The 25,203-nt window shown below is 43.7% G+C and overlaps 1 protein-coding gene across 1 annotated transcript in view; it reads right to left on the bottom strand.

Annotated features, from left to right (window-relative positions):
* Nucleotides 1-25,203, bottom strand: part of LOC108934051 (uncharacterized) — a 62,922-nt gene that overhangs the window by 22,479 nt on the left and 15,240 nt on the right. The window contains exons 9-12 of the mRNA XM_029254742.1: nt 23,576-23,741; nt 23,047-23,147; nt 22,057-22,225; nt 21,063-21,114 (exon numbers count right to left, since the gene is read on the bottom strand). Coding sequence (XP_029110575.1) covers nt 21,063-21,114; nt 22,057-22,225; nt 23,047-23,147; nt 23,576-23,741 — 488 coding nt within the window. The remainder of the gene's footprint in view (nt 1-21,062; nt 21,115-22,056; nt 22,226-23,046; nt 23,148-23,575; nt 23,742-25,203) is intronic.

The raw sequence follows: 25,203 nt of genomic DNA on the forward strand, positions 1-25,203 counted from the left end.
AGACTGTTTTTTTCGTACTCTGAGCAGCGCAGTTGAAAAATATAGACTAAACTAAAAACCTGTGAAGAATGACACCGGTAAAAATACTGTACAGAAATACTGTATGTTTTTTAAGAATACATTCTATGAAATGCAGAGAATGGAAGTGTTTCTGTTTCTAGAGAGTTCCTTTCATCAACCCCCGGTCTCCTCTACTGTTCTCGTGAATTTCACTTTCATTTTTTTCATACCCTGAGCAACGCAGTTCAAACATAGTCTATGAATTAAAATAAAAACCTATGAAATATGATGCCGGTGGAATACTGTACAGAAATACACACACTTTCTGAAAGGTTGAGGCGAACTCGAGCCTAACCCGGCAACACAGGGCGCGGGGCTGAAAGGGGGAGGCGACACATCCAAGGTAGGACGCCAGCCCATCAATAGGCACCCCAAGTGGGACTCAAATTCCAGACCCACCAGAAAGCAGGACCCGGCCAAGCCCGCTGTGCCGCTGTGTTTTACTTTCATATTTAAATTGACTGACAGTAGAGGAGAAGGGCACCTGTGGATGTTGGGTCCTTCCCCTGTAACCCATGCCATGTCCTTGGTGTTGGGTTCCTGAACACCACCAAGAAAAGAGAGCATGAAAAGTGGTTGAAACGTCAAGGAGAAAAGCGTCATCGTCTGGTGAGTTTGTTTTTCCACTTCTGTCCTGGCAGCAAGGCCATTTCTTGCCATAAGCGGTATGAGCTCCTGCTGAGGGCCATGGAGCCACCAGGGGGTCAGTCCCCTGTGAGTGTTTTTCCTCCCAGTAACATTCCCTATTGCCTTCTCACAATAAAGCTCAATTCAGTAGCGGAAGTTTTTGTTATTCAAGAACCGAAGAGAATTTTAGCTATTTTTATTTACTGTATATATTCAGGCATCCAAAGAATTTATTTTTTTGTTTTTTTTTTTTTAGTTTATATTGTATTTCTTCATTTTTATTGAAAGATTTTACTGATCAAGATTAATGAAATGTATTCATTCTTTGTGGTATTCATTTCCTTGGGGGTGAGTAGGGTGTTGCATAGGGACCCCAAATATTCAGAAATAGGCCTATCTGCCAGACATGGGGGGGGGTGCGGTGGGTTGGACTGGGTCCTGCTCTCCAGTGGGTCTGGGGTTCGAGTCCCGCTTGGGGTGCCTTGCGACAGACTGGTGTCCTGTCCTGGGTGTGTCCCCTCCCCCTCCGGCCTTACGCCCTGTGTTGCCAGGTAGGCTCTGGTTCCCCGTGACCCCGTATGGGACAAGCGGTTCGGAAAATGTGTGTGTGAGTATATACAGGACTTTATAGTAAATAAAACTGCTCCACTGAAGATAAATGCTATCAGTTGAAATGTTATTTTAACTGGAACTAAGTTAATCCTAAAACGTTGAAGCAATGCCAAAAGTTAAAACATGGTTCATTATTATGATTGTCACGCCCCTGGGAACAAGTAGAGCGGCAATACCTGCGGCTGATTGATGAGACCCGGTATAAAGGGAGCTCCGTGACTGCACAACATCACGGATTCTTGCAAATGCCTCCTTGTGTGGATTGTACAGAATCAGCGTTACTCCTTGACTTGTGCATGCTTGTGTTCTGATCTCTTGGCTTCTGACCCTCGCCTGTTCACCTGACTACTCTGAGTCTTGCTTCGCCTGTGTAACAACGTCTGAGCCTTGTACGACCCTTGCCTGTCCCTGACCACTGTTTTCATCTGTCCTAGAAAACCCGTCCTGAAATAAAGCCGACACGCACTTGGGTCCATCCAAGTCTCCAGCCCCTTCTGCATGACAGGAGAATCCGCCTTATCCATGGACCCAACAGAGCTGGAGCGCCTGCCAGATGCGGTGTCCACGCAGAGAGCCCTGCTCAGCGCCCACGATCAGACCCTGTGGCAGATCCTGGAGACGCTCCAAAAGTTGATGCGTAAGCTGCCGGTCTCCAAACCCGCCATGGTACTTGAACCAGTCGCCATGAGAGCGCCAGCGACCGCTTCTGCTGCAACCCCTGCGTCATCAGAAATCATCCCGTGTCTGCCGGCGACGGGCCCCTGGCTGGCCACGCCTGAAAGGTATGACAGCTTGCCTGAGAAGTGCCGAGGACTTATCTTACCTGGCCTTCTCCTTGAGCCGGGGGGAGTTAGTGCTCCACTGAGGCAGCCCCACTTTTATAGTTCAGATGCTAGTAAAATAACATATTTAATTGCGCTCCTAACCGGAAGCCCACCACTTATGAGCACTTCCTTAAGCAGTTCCAGATTGTGTTCGATCACCCGCTGTCGGCGTGCTCAGCCAGCGACCGCCTAATGGTGATCCAGCAGGGGAATTGGACCGTGGCAGCCTATTCTCTAGAATTTCAGACCCTGGCAGAGAAAAGCAGCGGGAACCAGGCTGCCCCTTTAACCTCCTTCCACCACGGGCTGCACACTCAGATCCTGGCTGAATTGACGTACCGAGGGGAGGACTCGACCCTGGATCGTTATATTGAGAATGCAATCATGGTGGATAGTCTCGCACGGGATCATCTGCCCTGTCCCAGGGTACCCCCATGGGAGACGTCAACGCCTCCTGAGGCCCCGGAACCAATGCAGTTGGGACAGGGGTGTCTCTCTCTCACAAAGAGAGACAGCAGCGGCTCCGGGGCCAGCTGTGTCTGTATTGTGGACAGTCGGGGCACTTCCGAGCAGACTGCCCTGCGAAAGAACCTGCTTGCAAGCCCAGCTACGGAGCAGAGATGAGTGCCACCCTCCACACCGAGACACAGCTCACGGTACTCCTAGAGGCGTCCTGGGGGGCCTCTCAGGTACAGACTCACGCTCTAGTGGATTCAGGGGCTGCCAACTATTTTATGGACGCGACCTTCGCCCAGTAACACAACATTGCAGTGCGAGACTGCAAAATCACACGCCGGATTAGTGCCCTGGACAGGCAGCTGCTGGGTGTGGGAGTAGAGGAGAAACAGACTGTGCCGTTGCAAGTCCGGGCGTGTCACATAGAGGATCTCGCGTTCTATCTGATCCTTTCCCTGGAGCCACCTGTGATTTTGGGGTTCACGTGGTTGGCGAAGCATGACCTGGCCTTCTCCAGAAGCCGGGAGAGGTTAGTGGCCTGGGGACCACAGTGCGCCACCACTCGCTTGACTCTACCCTGTCAGGCCACCTCAGTGGAGATCCCGGAAGCATCCGAGGCTTTTGTTGTGCCAAGAGAGTACCAGGACCTAGCTGAGGTGTTCAGTAAGAGTAAGGTGGCTACCTTGCCCCCGCACAGGCCCTGGGATTGCGCAATTGATCTGCTGTCGGGCACGACTCCCCCTAGGAGCAGGATCTACCTTCTGTCATTACACAAGCAACAGGCCTTCAGGAGTATGTGACAGAGGCCTTGGGCTCTGGGATCATTAGACCGTCCACCTCCCCAGCAGCAGGCGAATTCTTTTTTATTACAAAAAAGGACAGGGGGCTGCGGCCTTGTATTGACTATCGAGGACTGAACGCGGTCACAGTGAAATACCCTCGCCCCTTGCCACTCATCACCGCTACATTAGAACAGGTCCACAGGGCTCCATTGTTTACCAAGTTAGATCTGTGCAGCGCCTACAACCTCATCCGGATTCAAGAGGGTGATGAGTAGAAGACCGCGTTTAGCACCTCCTTAGGGAATTATTAATACCTGGTCATGCCGTTCGGCCTAGCCAATGCACCACCTGTGTTCCCGGCTTTTGTTAATCATGTTTTGGGGGACTTAGTAAACAAGGGAGTTCTCATGTACCTGGACGACATCCTCATCTATTCCCAGATGATGGACAAGCATATCTGCCTGGTGAGGCAGGTTCTACGTAGGTTGTTAGACAACTGGTTGTACATCAAGAGAGAGAAACGGGTATTCCATCAGAAACAGGTCTCCTTCCTCGGGTTTGTGCTAAAGGCCGACGATGTGGCCATGGACCCAAACAAGTTCCAGGCAGTGCTGGACTGGCCCCGACCTACGACTGTCAAGGCCTTGCAACGCTTCTTTTATTGTAGGTTAATCAGGGGCTTCAGCTTGGTGGCAGCTCCGCTGACAGCACTGCTGCAGGGAATGGGAACGAGGCTGGCATGGACTGAGGAGGCCCAGGCAGCATTCCAGACCCTCGAGGAGAAGTTCACTACGGCGCCAATCCTGCAACACCCAGACCCATCGCTCCCGTTCGTAGTGGAGGAGGACGCCTCGGAGGTAGGGGTTGGTGTTATCCTCTCACAGCAACAGGGTAATCCCCCAAAACTCCACCCCTGTGCATACTTTGTGAGGCAGTTGACTCCAGCCGAGCGCAACTATGACATATGGGACCGGGAACTGTTTGCCATTAAATTAACATTGGAGGAATGGCAACTTTGGCTGGAGGGCGCTGCACACCTGTTCCTCGTGCTGACAGACCACAGAAATCTCGAGTACCTGCAAAAGGCATGGCAGCTGAACCCTGGCAGGCACGCTGGGCCTTGTTTTTTATCTGGTTTCGTTTCACAGTGGCTTACAGGCTGGGGTCCAAGAACATCAAAGCAGACGCCCTGTCCTGAGTTCATGGCTGGGAACCGGAGAAGGCTCTGCCCGCTCCCATCTTACTGGAACATTGAGTGGTGGCTCCAGTAAGATGGTAGTTCCAGGAAGAGCTGCAGCGGCCTAAGAAGAGGACCCCCGACCCACAGAGAAACCGGAAGGCAAGGAATATGTGCCAGATTGGCTCCAACCTTCCCTCCTGCAGTGGGCGCACAACTCCCCAGTGACAGGACACCCCGGCCACCACCAGACCTTAGCCCTCCTCCAGACATGGAGTCTGAATGGACCCTGTTCAAAACCTCCATTGCAGAAGCAGCCAGGCACAGCTGTGGCCAAAAGCTTGTTAGTGCCAGCCAGGGCGGCAACCCGAGAACCCGCTGGTGGACACCAGTGGTGAGGGAAGCCGTCGAAATGAAGAAGAAGACCTTTACGGCCTGGTTGGCTCTGGGAACTCCTGACTCAGCAGACAGGTACCAGCAGGTGAAAAAGGCAGCAGCGGCTGCAGTTGCAGAAGTAAAATCCAGGACATTGGAGAGGACATGGAAAACGACTATCGGTGGGCTTCAAAGAGGTTCTGGAGAACCATCCGGCAGCTCAGAAGGGGTCGGAGGAGCTTCGCTCAGGCTGTGCTCAGCAGAAGTGAATAAACTCTGACCTCTGATGAGGACATTGTCAGGAGGTGAAAGGAGCACTTTGAAGAACTCTTAAACCCGAGAGATATGCCTCCCTTCCAGGAATCAGGGCCAGAGGCTTCCGGGCTGTCAGAGTCCATTTCCCTGGTGGAAGTCACTGAGGTAGTTGGTAAGCTCCACGGTGGCAAAGCACCGGGGGTGGATGATATCCGCCCGGAACTGGTTAAGGTCCTGGATGTTGCAGGGCTGTCATGGCTGACACACCTCTGCAATGTTTCATGGACCTCAAGGACATACCTTTGGATTGGCAAACTGGGGTGGTGGTCCCTCTCTTTAAGAAAGGGGACCGGAGAGTGTGTGCCAACCATCGGGGTATCATGCTTCTCAGCCTCCCTGGAAAAGTCTATGCCGGGGTGCTGGAGAGGAGGCTCCGGCCGATAGTTGAACCTCAGCTTGAAGAGGAACGATGCGGATCAATCTGCCCACTCTCGCAGTTATTGCCTAGTTCAGATAAACTCTTAGCAAAGTGGCAGAGGTCATTTAAGGTGACTAGGAGGATGGGCCAGATGATACTGATGATCGCGCCGCGAACGGCCGCCTCGGTGTGGAGCTCCACAGTTGTTTTACTGTTTTTGTTAGTTTGCCCTGTCTTTAGCTATTTTCCGACAATCAGTTTTACCAGGGAAGAACTTCTGAACATTCGGCAGTACACACCACCCGACATTTTACCGGTTTTCGACTATTCTAATGTTTTGCTGGACATTGTAGTCGGAGGTGCAGCGGCGCTACTCAAGCGCTCCAAGACGCGCAAGCGTGGAAAGCGAGCCGACGCGCTTGTCAAGCTCCGAAAGCGCGGCTTTAGAACAGCGCTGCCTAGTATCCATCTGGCGAACCTCCGCTCCTTACTCAACAAAATGGACGAACTTTTCCTCCTGTCCCAAAGAAACAAGGACTTTTTAAACTCTGCTGCTCTGTGTTTCACGGAAACCTGGCTGAATGAAGCCATCCCGGACAGCGCACTACATCTGCCGGGCTTCCAGCTGTTCAGAGTGGATTGCGACGCGGAATCAGCGGGGAAATCACGTGGCGGTGCGACATGCTTCTACATCAACAAAAGGTGGTGTACAGATGTGACAGCGTTGAAGAAGATGTGCTGTCCCGACCTAGAAGCGCTCTTCATCAACTGCAAGCCTTTCTACTCGCCGCGGGAGTTCTCCTCGTTCATCCTCGTAAGTGTTTACATTCCACCGCAAGCGTGCGTGAACGCAGCGCTGCAACAGCTGGGCAACCAGATCACTGACACAGAGCAACAACACCCGGACTCTGTTATAATCATTCTCGGGGACTTTAATAAAGCAAATCTCTCCCGTGAACTGCCAAAATACAGACAGCATATTACATGTCCCACCAGAAACAGTAATATTTTGGACCACTGCTACACCACAGTAAAGGATGCATATCACTCTGTTCCACGGGCAGCTTTGGGGCTCTCTGATCACTGCCTGGTTCATCTTATACCGACCTACAGGCAGAAACTGAAATCAGCTAAACCTGTAATAAGGACTGTTAAAAGATGGACTGAGGAAGCAGAGCAGGACTTACAAGCCTGCTTCGAGTGCACCGATTGGAGTGTTTTTGAGGCTGCTGCTAGTGATCTGGATGAGCTCACAGACTCTGTAACATCATATGTCAGTTTCTGTGAGGATATGTGCATCCCTACCAGGACTCGTTTAACATACAACAATGACAAACCGTGGTTCACTGCAAAACTCAGACAGCTTCGTCAGGCCAAAGAAGACGCCTACAAGAACGGGGATGGAGTCTTGTATAAACAGGCTAAAAACATACTGGCAAAGGAGATCAGAGTGGCTAAGAGAAACTACTCTGAAAAGCTGAAGAAACAGTTTTCAGCCAACGATCCTGCATCGGTGTGGAAAGGCCTGAAAGACATCACAAATTACAAGACACCACCCCCTGGCACCGTGTCAACTCAACAACTAGCCAACGATTTGAATGAGTTTTATTGTAGGTTTGATAAACCCTGTCTCACACCCCACCCCCATTCAGACCCTCTCTCCACGAATCAATTAACACCTCCAGTAACCCTCACCTTCCCCCATCCTGCACCTTTGATCTGCTAAGAGGAGGTGCATCCGGTCTTCGTCAAACAGAAGACAAGGAAAGCACCAGGCCCAGACGGTGTCTCACCGGCCTGCCTAAAAACCTGTGCTGACCAGCTGGCCCCTATCTTCACAAAGATCTTCAACAGATCACTGGAGATGTGTGAAGTTCCTTCCTGCTTCAAACGCTCCACCATCATCCCCATCCCAAAGAAACCCAAAATCACAGGACTTAATGACTACAGACCTGTCGCCTTAACGTCTGTGGTCATGAAGTCACTTGAAAGACTGGTGTTGGACTACCTGAAAGACATCACTGGACCCTTGCTGGACCCCCTGCAGTTTGCTTACCGAGCAAACAGGTCTGTGGATGATGCAGTCAACATGGGACTGCACTACATTCTGCAACATCTGGACAAACCAGGGGCTTATGCGAGAATCCTGTTCGTGGACTTCAGCTCAGCCTTCAACACCATAATCCCACACCTCCTCCTGTCCAAATTAACCCAACTCTCTGTGCCCACCTCCATCTGTCAGTGGATCACCAACTTTCTGACAGACAGGCAGCAGATAGTGAGGCTGGGAAAATTCTCATCCAATACTCGTACAATCAGTACTGGAGCCCCCCAGGGATGTGTGCTCTCCCCACTGCTCTTCTCCCTGTACACCAACGACTGCACCGCAAAAGACACCTCTGTCAAACTCCTGAAGTTTGCAGACGACACCACACTCATCGGCCTCATCCGGGATGGTGATGAGTCTGCTTACAGACAGGAGGTCCAAGAGCTGGCTGTCTGGTGCAGTCATAACAACCTGGAGCTGAACACGCTCAAAACAGTGGAGATGATCGTAGACTTCAGGAGAAACACCTCAGCATTATCCCCACTCACCATCATGAACAGCACTGTGACAACAGTGGAGTCATTCAGGTTCCTGGGCACCACCATCTCACAGGACCTGAAGTGGGAGCCCCACATAGACTCCATTGTGAAGAAGGCCCAGCAGAGGTTGTACTTCCTTCGTCAGCTGAGGAAGTTCAACCTGCCACAGGAGCTACTGCTGCAATTCTACTCTGCAGTCATTGAGTCCGTCCTCTGCACCTCTATAACTGTCTGGTTCGGCTCAGCTACGAAGTCAGACAATCAGAAGACTGCAGCGGATAGTTCGGACTGCTGGAAGAATCATCGGCACATCCCCCCCAGCTCTCCAAGAACTGCACTCGTCCAGAGTCAGTAAAAGGGCTAGCAAAATCGTTCTAGACCCCTCACATCCAGGCCACTTCCTCTTCGAACCCTTGCCATCTGGCCGGCGCTACAGAGCACTGTGCACCAGGACAGCCAGGCATAAGAAAAGTTTCTTTCCTCAGGCCATCTACCTCATGAACACCTAAATCTCTCCCCTAGAGAGTAAACCGTGCAATACATAATGCTATTTATATTTATAACTATTTATCACATTTCTCTTACACTCCCTTGCATTTGTATCTAGCGACTATTTTTGTACTATTTTTGTATATTGGGTACTTTATATTTTTAAATATTTTTTATCCCTTGCTCACATACTCTATCTTCTCATCTGTGTCTTGTCACTGTCATTCTGTCTGTGCTGTGGTAGTTCCTGTCACCAAGACAAATTCCTTGTATGTGCGAACATACTTGGCAATAAAGCTCGTTCTGATTCTGATTCTGATATCAATCTCACAAAAGTCAGGCTTAAAATGTAGTGAAAAGAACGTAGCTTTTCCATTGTTCAGTTATTAGTTCCTTTTTCCATTAAAACACATCTTACAGCACTTTGTGTGGACAGGTGACTGTTCATTAAAGCTATAAATATAAACCCAACACTGGTCCTGTATGACATAGGCACCAAAAGGAAAGGAAGACCCATGAGTGAAACCTTGATGTGATGTGTTGTAGTTTCATTCTGCTTTCATTTCTCTCTCCCTTCTTCAGGCCAACTGGATATTTTTAGCCTTTTGTTACCCTAAACAGTTCAGTTACAGGTAGCTGTGTTTCCTTGGATGCAATGTTTTTACAGTGCAGTACAGTAAGCCCCAACTTGTATCACAATCTATCATCAAAATCAGAATATTATATAATACTCAGGACTTGAGGACACACTTGACCACACGCCCCTACTTCTCTGCATAATCATATTGACTTACTAAATTTATTGACTTCTTTCAAATTGCACAAAGTTTCTCCAGCAGAGTGTCTGGAATAAGTGGTATGTTGGGTATTTCAAGAAAATATGCAACACAGTGAATCTTGTTTTCCAGTTGTTCTAACATGCTGGACTTGCTGTTTTCCAAAGCTGATACAGGATTGAACTAAACAAAAGGAAAAAGTAATAAATCAAAAAGAGAACAGTTTTCCCCCTATCTTACAAACTACTTCTCAAACAGTACAGCAGTATCATACAGAAAGCTCAAAGCACACTCAAATTTAAATCAGATTTTTTTTTTTTTCTCTTTTTTGCAAAAACTGACCAAAAGCAATCTGTTACATGTCACTGGAAATTAGTTCTAATTTCAGGCTGGAGTACCTCTGTTTCTTATCTCCGTTCCAAATACTTATGCCCTCATTTAATAAGTCTATCCTTACCTGGTACCTGTCTCCAATTTCACCATTTAGAATGTTAGGAATGTCTTCAATATTCAGCCCTTGTGCTGGGCCCTCCTCTAGTCCCATGGTGTCACACAGGATGAATGGCAGAGGTTCACCATCTTGACCTGCCTCAATCTGGTAAGTGCAAAACTGGAAACACAAGTGACAATTAAACAAGGTTTGGAACAGCATTATAATGTGATATGTTATATACACACAATATGATTATTCTGGGAATAATTTGCAGTCATTTTTTGATTTCTCACAAAACCCTTGTACCTTGAGGATCACGCTGCTTTCTAAAGTGGTGCCTGTCACAGCTTGGCTGGTAATATGACCATGGAAGACAGAGTTGATGGAGTTGAAGAAGCTGGACTTTCCAGCACCAACAGGGCCAACCAGCAGAATCCGTGCCTGTTTCACTGAACTGACACTGGGCTTGTACCTCTTGACTTCATTAAGCAGTTCATTTCTTCTCCTAGAAGGAACAAAAATGGAAATTAGCCATTCATACAATTAGAATACACACACACACACACATTTTCAGGAACCGCTTGTCCCATACAGGGTCACGGGGAACCGGAGCCTAACCCGGCAACACAGGGCGTAAGGCCGGAGGGGGAGGGGACACACCCAGGACGGGACGCCAGTCCGTCGCAAGGCACCCCAAGCAGGACTCGAACCCCAGACCCACTGGAGAGCAGGCCTGTGGTCCAACCCACTGCGCCACCGCACCCCCTCACAATTAGAATAATGTCCTAAAATTTACACAAACTTAAAATTAACATTCAATTGGCACATACTCTGCAGTCTATTTAATGTCCCTCCATGGTTTATCAAGAAGTTTTTCAAAGTCTGAAAGAAAACAGAAAAGGGCATTAGAAATATGTGCAACTTACAAACAAAACCTTATTTGTAATTGAAAACAGAACCACCAGCACGAGTTCTTTAGAACACTGCGTGACACTCACTGTTTTCTCCAGGTCTGGCAGCAGCCATGTTGATTTGGTGGGTTGTTTGAACATTGTCCTGAGAGCTTGTTTAAATGTTGTCCCAACACAGTTTCTCATTTAAAGTTTTCAGACTTTCCACTGGACCGGTTCTAAAACCATTTCATATAACCAGAGTTGTTAATAAGATGTTTTAAAAAATTACACTGATTCAGTTAATGGCATCATGTTTTGAACTGCAGGGTGTCTTAAAAATGTGTAACATTTTACATTCAACCACAATAAATATGACAGTGGGTTTCCAGTCTCCTGTGGGAGATATCCTTCTGTCCTTGGTTCAGTTGAGACAAACCTGCTGTTTAATAATGAATAATGCTGTAATGCTGTTTAAAAAATTATTTTTTAAATTGTTTATTTTTATTTATTTATTCTTCTGTTGTATAATCTGCGAATACAATTGGTATCTTAATACTGCATTTCCTGGAGCTGCACTAAAGATTTTCACTCTTCTCTACATGTTATGTTGACAATGATGTGACAATAAAACTTGATTGATTGAGTGATTGATTGATTGATGAGGCTTTTGAAGCAGCTGAACACCCTTCACTCTCTAACCATTCAGGCCAGAAGAATTCAATTAAATATGGTAGCAAATGCAGGATTTTAAGAGTGATCAACAAACAGAACACAAGACTGTGTGGAGATGCATGGGTTTCTTCTGGGGGTTCTTGTTTCCTCCAAAAGACATGCATTTGGTGTGATCAGTGATCTTTGTGTGCAATGCTGTTTAAGTATTTCTTTCTGTTCATCCCTAAACCATCACCAAGTGTCTGGCGAACCAATGTTGAAATTAGCTTTCAAGGATGGACTTAAACTGAGAAACCCTGGTGAGTGTAAGAAGTGTGACATCCACGCATGGTCTCCTTGAAGTGTTTTTAGTACTGTAACATTTTAACATCCGTCCAAACCCACCGTGCGCCCCTGCGTCGCCCCACAACAGCAACAGTGATTATATACTAAGTGGGTGGGGTCACAGGAGGGGCTTCAACTGACAAATGCTGAGGAGTGTAAAAAGTAACATCAACCCCCGGTCTCCTTTTTTTACTGTTCAAATCACTTTCACTTTCACTTTTCAAACATTTTTTATACTTTGCGCAGCACAGTTGAAACACATAATATGAAAACTTATGAAATATCAGACCGGTGAAAACACAGTACAAAAACATATATATATAGCTTTTTTACAATGCGTTTTATAAGACACAGAGAGTATTGGTGTTTCGAGAGAGTTCCTTTCACTTTTACATGTAAGCAGTTTCCAGTCGCAATGCTTGTTGTTTATTAAAATGAAACAACGTATAATGACCAACGTATAACACATGACATGACAGGGAATACTATAAAAGTACTAGTCCTACTGCACATTGTTTAACTGGAACTCATTTAATATCATTTTCAGTTTTATTATTATCAAACTCTCAGCAACAGGCTTTTTCATGACATAAGAAAAAACGTCACGGAAATTCCGACAACGGGTAACGTTCTTAGGTTTTGTAACATGTTGAGACATGTTGAGACTCGCAGCGCCGTGGGTTCAAAAGAAGACTGAAGAGGGAATAGAAACAGCGTTCATCCCAAACGTTTATAATGAACACCAGCACGCTGGGAAACACTGCTCTCGGTCGAGGACCCGGTTTTCAGCCAGGTCTAGGATCTGCGCGTCCAGGCAGCTTTCCCAGCCTCTCTCCTTATACACTCTCTGGCAAACACGGTCACCCCCTCATTTCCCCCCGCTTTATAACGCCTGAAACCGTTTGCAGCGAACCAGAACCTAACCCGGCAACACAGGGCGCAAGGTTGGAGGGGGAGGAGACACACCAAGGACGGGACGCCAGTCCGACACAAGGCACCCCAAGCGGGACTCGAACCCCCGACCCCCTGGAGAGCAGGACTGCGGCCCAACCCACTGCGCCACCGCGCCACCGCCCAGTTATTTACAATTTACCCATAATCCAACTATGTACAACTCACAAATCTTACCACCTAAACACCAATAACGCGGGTCGTTACAATATATTTTTAAATATACTTATTTTAAACATGCATTTTGTGAGATACACAGAACATATTTTTCCGGATCGTTTGATTCATTTTCATATTTAAATTGACAAATTCTTTCCCTCTAAAACTGCAAAACTGATTAAATACGTTATAGCATAAAAAACTGACTGCTCCACTAAAGATAAATGCTATTTAAACGTAATTATGCAATAAAGTTTAATCAATACAGAAAGTTAAAACACAGTTCATTACTTTAATTTATGAATCTATATATTGATAATTAGTAAGACAGATAGTCCCTAATTATACAGAAGCGTTAAAATGCAAAAACATGACTAACAGCACATTAAACCCACCTCGGTAAAACGACGCGAGGAATAGTCCCGAGGAGTGAGAGAAAGTCAAAGTGAAAGTTGTGGGATATTACTTGTTCTTTTCTGTGCTAAGGGGGTGGGGTTACATGTCCTCTAGTATGCAAGGAAAATTTAATTTTAACACGATATATAATACTATGCTAAAGGTGTATAAACCCAGATGAACACGGAAGAATGGAAGCTCTTAGTTTAATATCTTGTAGGCAACTATGGGTGACTTATACCTCACGCAGCTGTCTTCACGATAAAATAAACAACATTAAACTCCAAAACGTGCGGGGCACAACATGTGTACACGGCCAAGTATATCAGCCTGCGCGCGCACGCAGGACAGAAAAGGGACCGAAGAGGGGCAACCACTCGGTCACCACAATAATACGTCATCATTACAAGGAATTTATTAATATGGCATCCAAGCAGCAACCTCTAACTGTTCCCTATAATCATTTTGCACCAGACCACGGATTTGTCTACCGCACTAAAATATTTAAGAGAAATTACCCAGCTGCAGTATATTGTAGCGTCCCCCAATGAAGCTACTAGAAACGTGCGCTTTATTAAAAGTATACGTCTCCTAACAACAATCTTAACAAAGACACTTCAGACAGTACAAAACACAGAACCCTTCCAGAATCTCCCTGGGTCACTCCCAGCCCCCCTGCTGCACCCTATGGTTAAGGGGTTCCCCCCTGAAACTCCCCAGAATTCCACTCTCGAACACTGAACTTAAATAGGACAACCAATCAGAAACCACACACAACTATGTACACACACATAAATACTAATGCCAACTATTTACACATTTACTCCCCTCAGGGCTGTTACAATATACATGGTTAAATAAATGTACTGTTTATAGCTACTCGTCACTATTACAAGGTATTATCAGTGAATCACCATAATCAAGTGGTGTCATGCATTATTTGACACTTGCAACGGAGTACATTTATTTTTCTATTTTTTTATACTTTTTTCTGACGTTGCAAGACAATCCGCAAAATGTGTTTTTAATGAAAGTGACACTTTAGAATTACAAACAGTGCTTCATATCCAAATCATCGTTTGAGTCACAGATATTGCTAAAGTAACTGTTTACAAAACAGAGAATTTCCTGGAGAGTGCTCAGCATCAAGATGTCACAGTTCTTCTCCAGGTCAGTCTCATAGTTATAGTTCTTCACTGGAAATATACAAGACACTGGTATGCCCAGTTGATCACTCACCTTGCGGATCTGAGAAAAGATACAGGTCTTGTGTAAATACTTTTATAATCACCATCTGTAACCTCCAGACATGACACAAACAGATGTATTTCACTGTAGTAACTGGACACTGAGTGAAAATTCAAATGCAGCATGTGAATAGAAGCAAGAGGTGAAGTGCACAGGTGAAGTGAACGTGGAACAAAGATGCACAGATTCCTCTTAGGAGGACAGTAAGTGGAACAGGTGTTGGAGACTGGAGTGGGTATACAGGGGTGTGAAGGAGATGGGGCTGGAATACGGGACCTGGACAGCAGAGCAAAGAACTGGTGAAAACAGGACAGGGACAAAATACACTGAGAATAAGACTTTCATAAAACAGGTACATAAACGAGGATCTTTTGCTGGATGCAGGCAAAACAATGCGGTGCCGATTAATAATCTGCAACCTGGTATTACTCCTTCAACCCTTTTAGAGGGCTGGTCAGTAATTTGGGATCAGGTGTGCTGACGGGGCTGGGTGGAGCTGGGGTTGTGTGCCTTGTGATCATTCAAATTGTTCTTCTGCTTCATGACACCATTGAAATGATTTTAAAATTTCTCAGGAGTGCTCTCTTCCAAAAACAAAATAGATCCAATTTCAACTTTTATTTTGAGTCTATTTCAAATCAGTCAGTCTTATATTTTAGGAACAGATTGTTGTGGCTCACTTGTTAGAGCTCCTTTAATGTCAGATACTGTCTCCTAGTAAAGAAGTGCAGGTTTGCCAATTTCACTAGACTCCATGTTCGACTGCCACTTGAAACCAAGTTCAGCAATCAATAAGAGTTATCAGTGATAAAATCTCAGCTTATGAAAATCCAATCACACAAAACAGAACTATTACCGCTCAGGGTGATTAACTTGAAGCTGAACGTATCCCTTACACACCAGCGGATCCCCGAGAGGGGAGAGCAGGTCCACTGTCTGCTGTTCTGTTACTCGCACAATATTAGCAGATGTTGTTTCAAAAAATGTGCTATAATTATGACACAGACCATATATTTTATGAAGTTCAGAATACAACAACCAATCCTCTTAAATAGTAACTCTCACCTTCTTTTTTATATATGGACTGCGATACACATCCTGTATGTCCTTCTCCACATAAATACATGCTTCATCCACTTTGGTCAGGATCAGTAGCTGGGGGACACCTGAAATCATATAATTTGTCACACATAAAAATCAGTGTTATCCACTACTACAGTTCTTATTTGCTTAAATTCACTTTTTAAAAATCAGGAAATTGTTTGGGGATATATTGATTGCACCTGTGAAGGACTGCATACACTCTCCCAAAACAAATTCAGGCCTAAAATGAAGAACCTGTGTTTTCTTTATCATCAAATGTTTCAAAACCACTGGTGAACAGATTTTTTTGGTCCTATGAAAAAAATGCCTGTTTTCAATGTATTTTTGCACACTGAATTGAAATATGTTTTCAGAATTTCTCTATCACCCATAGTTGTTATGTTCTAGTATATTTACATATCATACAATATCGTATATTGGTACCGATACTATACGGGGCATTCCAAGCAAATATCAAGTCACGTAGTCTTCCGTGGCAGTTGTCATTAGACTGGAATGTAGCATCTTCCAGCGTGGACCGCGTCGTCATAGAATGTTGGGATTAGTTTCTATGATGACGCGGTCCACTCGGGAAGATGCTAAATTCCATTTCAAGCAAAGTTTGCAAAACAGCTATTTTCATCATTTGTGCAGTACAATAGGTGACAACCTTGGGGAAGTCAGTGACGAGCATGGTGAACGATTTCACCAAAACATTTTGGATATGGAAAAACGATACCAAGGTAGGTGGAGTCCCAGTATGTTGGCAGACAATTGCTGGACAATGAAGAGGGATATTGCTGAGGCCAAATACAGCTGAAAATCATACACTTGTATGTTTCACAAGAAAGTTTGTACTTATTTTAAGTGTAATAGTCTTATTTAAGAATAAGTAATATACATTTTTTTCAAAGCTTAATTGCTTTGTACATTTTAAACCCTGTCTGACAGAAAAATTCTGAAAACATACCTGAATTCAGTGTAAAAAGTACTATAAAGTACACCAACTTTAGTTTGTGGGGCAAAAAAGTTAAAATGTTGTTGACCAGTGTACTCTGTGGGAAAATTTCCCTATTTATTACTAACTAAAATAAGCACCCTTTTAAAAGACAAAAACCAGAAATAAAAACACACTTTCTATAAAACATTTGGCATTTCTGTAAAGAAATGCTTTGTTTTAGATTGTGTTCATCTTCAGACATTTGGCCATAAAATTTATATGGGCTATTATTTATATTTATTCATTTACCAGATGCTTTTCTCCGGTGACTTCCAACAAACTTTATAGTGTTATGAGCCTACACTCCAAGGTGACTTAGAGTGAGAGTACTGTACACTACTTAAAATGGGTCACTCATCCATACATCACAGTGGAATACACATACTTTCTCTGTCACACTACGGGTGAACCTGAACAGCATGTCTTCGGATTGTGGGAGGAAACCCACATAGACGCGGCAAGAACATGCAAACTCCACATAGACTGATGGGGTATCAAACCCACGTCCTCTTCCACCAACCAGGCATTGTGAGACAGAAGCACTACTCGCTGTGCTATTGTGCCACCTGCTGCCCCCTAAATATTATGTATTTGAAATCGTGACATAAACTGTTAAAGACAGGTTCAGTGTCAGAAATTCAAAATGTATGTGGAACAACCTCACTTCTCACAATAATTGTTCCCAACTTACCAATCTCATTGGCATTCTGTCGAATAGCATCAATTTTTTTCATCAGCTGCTCAGGCATGTCTGTGACTTTAGAGGCTTCCATCACATATACTACACAGTGGATCTTGTTCTGCAGTTTCGCTGATTTGTCGAACTGAGGGTCGTCTTCTTTCAAGGGTGATGCTGTTTTCAACTAAAGATAGAGGAGGGAAAAGGAATGAATCACTGAGAGCAACAAAAAGAATTATACAGGAAACATAATGGTTTTTCTGAGCCCTTTCATATTACATAGAGTGTGTGAAGTAGTGGTTTATTGCTCATTTGTGTGGACAGGAGAAAACTGAAATATAACTGGAAAAACCAGTGAGCACAGTTAAAAAAAATCTTCTTCATCTCAGGTGAATTTGTCTTCTCCATTGACCCTGAAGGTAAAGAAACTGTTCAAATAAATGGCCAAGAGATAAAAATGGTGACAGACACAGAAAGTGAATAGAGCTGTTCAACAAAGTTGACATGGAGCTAAACTTAAGCGGACATCTTGGGGAAGAAGTTCTATATTAATGTACAAACTGTTTCACTTATAGGGGGGTGCGGCGGTGCAGTGGGTTGGACTGGGTCCTGCTCTCCGGTGGGTCTGGGGTTAAAGTCCTGCTTGGGGTGCCTTGCGATGGACTGGCGTCCTGTCCTGGGTGTGTGTGTGTGTGTGTGTGTGTGTGTGTGTGTGTGTGTGTGTGTGTGTGTGTGTGTGTGTGTGTGTGTGTCCAGCCTTACACCCCGAGTTACTGGGTTAGGCTCCGGCTCCCCGCAACCCCATATGGGACAAGTGGTTCAGAAAGTGTGTGTGTGTGTTTCACTTCAGTGTGTTGGCTACTTTGAGGCACTTTGATCTGGATGTCCCATCAATGAGACACAAATGATGTGACGCTGTATACAAATAAAATATGCTGAGAACACTGAACCTCCCGATCAGCAGGAAGTGCAACTTCCTCAGACGGTGGAGAGTACCTCCACAAGAAAGCCAGATAATTTTTATCCAAAAGTGAAATCACAACCAGAAATGGCAGGGTTATCAAGAAAACTGCTTGTTAAAAAGACAATTACAAAATAAAGGACCTGCATGACTTTCCAAATGTCAAACTGCCTTATTTTGTTTCTGTGCAGAAAGTTACTTAGACCAATAGAAATGAGGTGATATTTACAAGTATTTTAAACAGACACAACTAACATTTGAGCCATTATGTATATATTTTGATGTTTGAATGCACTCAGTAGAAATGGAAGATTTCCATTTCCATATTATTAATTTCTTTTTTACAGATAATACTTTCCTGTGACTTGCTATGGATTAATTACAGTTGTATGATAGTCACAGAAAAGAAAAGAGGGGATATAGTATGGTTACCAGAGATTGTGAGATGCAGAGAATGAGAAAAGATAGGGAAGCAGAAAGCAAGAGAATGAAGGCTGTGATTTGTGTAGTTCTATATACTGTAATAAATATAATTGCACTGTTAGCAGGACAAGTGTTAGTTATGTTCACACACCAAACTACTGTTTACAGAGTAAAATAACTGTTCAAATAAGAGTGAACAACATCACAGCATCACAGCTTCAGCTTCAAGGATTGAACCACTTGAGACCCTGCATAGTATGAGTACGAGTGATTAAAAATAACAGATGAATTGATTCTGTTATTCTTTTGCTTTAAATGTTAAATGCTAATATTTATTATACATTTCTTTGCTGTAGAGTTGTACCCTATATTTTTTTAAATTATTGTAAAGCACTTTGAAACACAGCTTTCAAGATGTAAGAGAAAGATTATTTTTATTAGAACAATTCTTGTAATAATTGTAATAACTTCTAAGGTGTGTACCTCATTTTGCTGAGCCAGTCAAAGTATAACAGTTTGATTCATACTAATATTGTCTTTCAAGACAATTATTTTTTTCACTTGAAGTTTTATATTGGTAGGTAAGGGTTTTCTTTGGCATTTCCCACATTTCCTAGCACTTTCATTTTTAAATTTCGCTTCAGGATTTATGACAGACAATAGTTTTACGGCATGAAGGAATCTCAAAGCATAAAACACAGGACAGAAGATTTCTCAGAAATGCTTGCAAGTTGGACCACAGTCCTGCTCTCCGGTGAGTCTGGGGTTCAAGTCCTGCTTGGGGTGCCTTGGGACGGACTGGCGTCCCGTCCTGGGTGTGTCTCCTCCGGCCTGACGCCCTCTGTTACCGGGTAAGCTCTGGTTCCCCGCGACCCCATATGGGACAAGCGGTTCTGAAAATGTGTGTGTGTGCTTGCAAGTGGCCACAGAGTTATGAGAAAAACTGAGGTGCATGTGAGAAGCCACGCTATGCATGTGGGAGAGGCTGCTCACCTTGTGTGGTGCTCAAAATGACTAAGGCTCATATTTTGAATTGAAATTTTTGGTCTTGTAAGGCATTTCCCATTAATGTGTGTTAAAAACCTTATTATGCAAATTTTATAATTACAAATTAGAAGTGTTAGTACAAGCTCTCGTAATATGATCATTCATGAAGCAAAACACACTCTTTGAGCAAAACTTTTAAATATTCAAACAAAAACAATGGATAAAATTTCCCTGTTTAATTTTCAGTGCTTACAATGTTCTGAATTTTAGGTTACACTTGAAGCTAATCATATTCATATTAAATGCATTATTCATACCTTATACCGATCAGGAACATGCCCCTTCAGAATGTTGCAAATGTCTTCAACATGCACTCCTTCACCTGGAGCCGCTTTCAACCCCATGGTGTCGCACACAATGAATGAGAGTGGCTTGCCATCTTCGCCTGCTTTAATCCTGAAAGGAAGAAGCTGGAAGCAAAGGTAATTTCTCAAAATTATTTGAAGAAGTACGGGGGTGCGGTGGCGCAGTGGGTTGGACCAAAGTCTTGTTCTCCTGTGGGTCTGGGGTTTGAGTCCCGCTTGGGGTGCCTTGTGATGGACTGGTGTCCCATCCTGGGTGTGTCCCCTCCCCCTCTGGCCTTACGCCCTGTGTTACCGGGTTGGCTCTGGTTCCCTGTGACCCCGTATGGGACAAGCGGTTCTGAAAATGTGTGTGTGTGTGTGTGTGTGTGTATTTGAAGTAGTATTACTATGAGATGTTTCAATATAAAGTGAGCATCATAAGTATTGGCTTGGTGAGGACTGTATGCAGACATGGCTATAGACACAGTTCAGTAAAAAACAAAACATATATTACAAGTTTTAATGCATTAAATATGAACTACTTTGTGAGTTTGCTTTCGTGTGTTTGCTTTTTGAAAGATCCAAGTACCTGGGTTGTCACACCATCACCAGAATTGCCTGAGATGGCTTGGCTGGTAACATAACCATGGAAGACAGAGCTGATGGAGTTGAAGAAGCTGGACTTTCCAGCACCAACAGGACCAACCAGCAGAATCCGTGCCTGACTCACTGAATTGATACTGGGTTTGTACCTCTTGATTTCATTTATCAGCATATTCTTTGTCCTAGAAGTAACAAACAGCAAATAACAAGGCATTTATATTAAATAAACACATAAATATTCATATACACGAGTCCTGTTCCTGAAAGAAGCTCATCACAATAATTTAAGTAACATAAATTTACAATTCATTGGTTATTTTTATTTCTTCAGGGCTCAAAGGATCCATGTTTGAATACAAAATGTGCTATTGGACTGAATAATGAACTCAGTATATTAGAAAGGATATTTGTTTTTATAAGCTGCTACAGAAGTTTTTCACTGTGTGTTATGCAATTGTATAACACGTACTCTGATTTCCACACAATTTTCCTCCATGGTTCTTCAAGACGTCTAATAAGTTCTGAGAAAAGAAACAACAAAATAGAACAAAATAAGATAAGCCACAATTTATTTTTAAGTTGAAACCAGAGCAATCTGTCTCAAACTGTAGGGCACTGATTAAGTAACTGTAACAGTTTGAACCTCAGACCAGTTTATAACATTTGTATAGGCAGTACAGTAGGCAGTGGCTATAGCAATCAGAATGTCCCAAATTGAGAATAAATAAAGCAGGTGGAAGAACAATTATTAATTAGCTGGTGCTTTTTTGTCCCTTAATTTGTTTAAATAAGTTTTCTACAGTAAGAGACTTTGGATGATTTACCCATTTATGCACCTGGGTCATTTTTCCGGAGCAATCCAGGGCAAACACTTTTATCAAGGGTACTATAGCGAGAGCAGGGATTCAAACCCAGGTCTTGTGATAGTAAGGTAACTGCTCTAAACACCGTGCTGATACTTACTGTACCCAGCTTAACTGTTACTTTTTAATTTGGAAGCAATACCTTACATTTTATTTGGCTGAAAATAATTAACATTATAGTTTTTGCTTAAGCACAATTATCAAAAAAAATTAGTACATTTAACAAACTTTCAGGCAAATTCCATAAAACAGTGCATGCATTCTCATTACTTGAACACAATATTCTTGAATCAGTAACTCTTTTCCAACATCTAAGTAGATTGCTCAGCAGCAAACAAAAAAAAGAATTGTTTTCAGGTAACAAAACCACGTTTTGTGGTCTGCATGACTTGGCTTTAGGAATTGCATTTAAACTTGAATTAGGAATTGCATTAAACTGTAATTCATTCCATCTTCAACATTAAATTAGTTACATCCTGTTTAGCAGAGACAATTCAGAAACTGCTGATAAATGAATAAATGTACAGTCTCTACAGTAAAAATACACTGTAAAAATAACCATTTGGAAAAATATGCACACAAATTAAAAAGAACACTCACTTTTGTCATTCATGTCCCTCATGTAGTCATCAGCAAAATGAAGTATTTTCTGAAGAGCGCTAAGTAGCAAGATGTCATCATTTTGCTGAAGCTCCACCTCGCGGGTGTAGTTTTTCACTGGAAACACAGAAAGCAGTGGTATGCCCAGACGAGCACTTGCGTCCTTGATCTGAGGTGAGGGCAAAGGTGAAGTTCTTTTGTGAATAAATACAACGAATTTTAGTGTTTGAAGGATACAGTCTATGTTAAATATCTATATCAAAATCACACACACACTATCTGAAACCACTTGTCTCGAGGCGAGCTGGAGCCTAACCCGGCAACACAGAGCGTAAGGCTGGAGGGGGGACACTCAGGACAGGACGCCAGTCCATCACAAGGCGGCCCAAGCAGTACTCGAACCTCAGACCTGCTGCACCACCGCGTCCCCTCAATATCAAAATCAGTTTTTGAAAATTGTTTGGTGATCACAGAACGGTCAGTACATTACTACTATGGGCTTTAAGTCCAGAGGTGTCAAAATTTGCTGCACCTCTAATTCCCTGTTATCTGTTCGTCATTTTAGTTCGAGTTTACTAATTTTAGTTGATTATGACAGTAACTTGTGGTTTCAGAAACATATTACTAGAGATCAATCAGTACTCATAGATGCTCGTCTGAAAGTTTGAGCAATGAAGTCCGTTTAACATTAACATTTGCTGTTTTTATTTTTACAGCAAAAACCTGATGGAGAGCCTCGTTTCATTTCGTTCCTCTTGCTCATTAAACCATTGAGACAGAGTCCAAAAATTAGTACACTATTGTTTTACCTTATCCTAAAAGTGTAGTACCCTTTTTAACTCAAAGTTTTTGCTGTACATTAATTACTAGGCTCTACATTAAAACTTAGTACAATTTCTTTAAGCTTTCATACTGGTAGTTGCAACTGTTTAACACATTTATTTTTTACAGGTCATTAAATGACAAATCCTGTAACATTGCAAATCTCACCTTTGCTTGCAGGTATACACTGTGATACACTTTCTGTATGTCTTTCTCTACGGGGGGGCATGTTTGATCCACTTTGGTCAGAAGCAACACCTGAGGAACAGCTGAAACATGCATTTTTTCACTTAGAAGTAACCAGAAGCTTAAGTGTAACACTTCACTTTTTTTTACATATGGCAGGTGACCCATTGTACCTAACAAAATCACTTTCCTCATTATGACTTCACCTGTGTAGCACAGTACAAATCAATCCCCCAAAGTAAAGCATAAAATTTAGTGAAGAGAACACAGGTTTTTCATTGTTCAGTTCTTAGCTCCTTTTTCCACTAAAGCAGTTGTTACAGCACTTGATGTGAACAGGTGACTGTTTATTAAGGCTCTAAATACAAAACAAACACTGGTCGTGTATTAGATCAACTCAAAATGCCGTCAAAATCTAATTCTTATATCATAAATCAGGACTTGAGGATTTGAGGACTTGAGGACTCTTTACCACATGTCCCTACTTTTCTGTATAATCTTGCTGACTTACCAAATTCATTGACTTTCTTTCGAACTGCACGAATTTTGTCAATCAGCTTTTCTGGAATGAGTCCCATTTTGGATACATCGAGAACATATACAACACAGTGGATCTTGTCTTCCAGTTTCTCTGGGTTCCTGGAATTGCTGTCTTCGAGAGGTGATACAGGATTGAACTAAAAAGGAAATAAGTCATGAATCAAATACAGAGTACAGTGTACCCCCACCTTACAAAGGACTTCTCATACAGTACAGTTATAGCCAAGTCAAAGCTCATAGCACAATAATTTTTAAATTAGATTTTTTTGCAAAACCTACCAAAAGCAATCTATTGCAAGTTAAAAATAAACATGATGAAAAAATATGCAGTCTGATACTATATGACTTATTTTCTAGTGTTTTAGCCTTTCTTTGATGATCTCTGCTAACCCTTGGGCAACCAGAATCCTTATTTTCAACCTTATCACTTTAGCTGACCATGTTTCACCTCTCACAGATCATCTCCCCACAACTCTTCACCTTCATCTCTAAGATTATCAACTCCTCACTCTCCTCTGGCTGCTCCCCATTTGCCTTCAGAACTGCTTTTATTTTACCTCTGTTAAAGACATCCTCCCTAGATCCTAACTCAGTCCAAAACTACAGACCAGTCTCTCTCCTCTCCTTCCTGTCTAAAACCCTAATGGGCAGCCTGTGATCGACTATTTGATTTCCTCAACTGGAACCATCTCCTCGATGGATATCGGTCCAGTTGGTCACTCAACTCAGACAGCACTCCTGGCAGGGTCTGAGTCTCTCCAGTCAGCTAGAGCTGCCTCCCTCTCCTCGGTCCTCATCCTCCTCAACCTGTCTGCAGCATTTGACACTGACAACCACCAGATTCTACTTTCCTTTCTTAGTCAGCTTGGGATCAAAGGAACGGCACTAAGATGGTTTGAGGCCTACCTATCTGAGAGATCCTATCAAGTGGTCTGGTGGATCTCCCGATCTTCTCCTCTGCCTCTCTCAACTGGTGTCCCGGCGGGATTGGTACAGGGTCCTCTACTCTTCTCGATCTATACCTCTTCCCTCAGCCCTGTCATAGCTTCCCATGGATCCAAATATGACAGCTACACTGATGATACCCAGTTCTTCCTCTCCTTTCCACCCATTGCTGCCTGCCTGTCAGATATCTCTGCATGAATGTCTAATCACCACCTCCAACTCAACCTCTCCAAAACAGGAATCCTACACCTCCCAGCTGGCCCGTCTTCCTGTCACGATCTCTCAATCAAACTGGATAGTTCACTCATTTTGTCTACCTCCTCAGCAAAGAGTCTGGGAGTGATGATTGACTCAAGTCTATCTTTCTCTCAGCACATCGAAGCCACAATCCAGACCTGCAGATACATCCTGCATAACATCCGTAGGATCCATCCTTACCTCGCAACTGACTCTGCCCAACTACTTGTACAGGCCATGGTGAAATCCCTTCTGGACTACTGCAACCCTCCCTTATGTGGCCTTCCTGCTACTTCCATCAAACCTCTACAGCTGATACAGAACGCTGCTGCCCGAGTTGTGTTTGACTTGCCGTCAAGGGTCCATGGATCTCCTCTACTCATTTCTCTGCACTGGCTTCCTGTAGCTGACCGGATA

This window comes from Scleropages formosus, chromosome 9, assembly GCF_900964775.1.
Source record: "Scleropages formosus chromosome 9, fSclFor1.1, whole genome shotgun sequence".
Lineage (NCBI taxonomy): Eukaryota > Metazoa > Chordata > Actinopteri > Osteoglossiformes > Osteoglossidae > Scleropages > Scleropages formosus.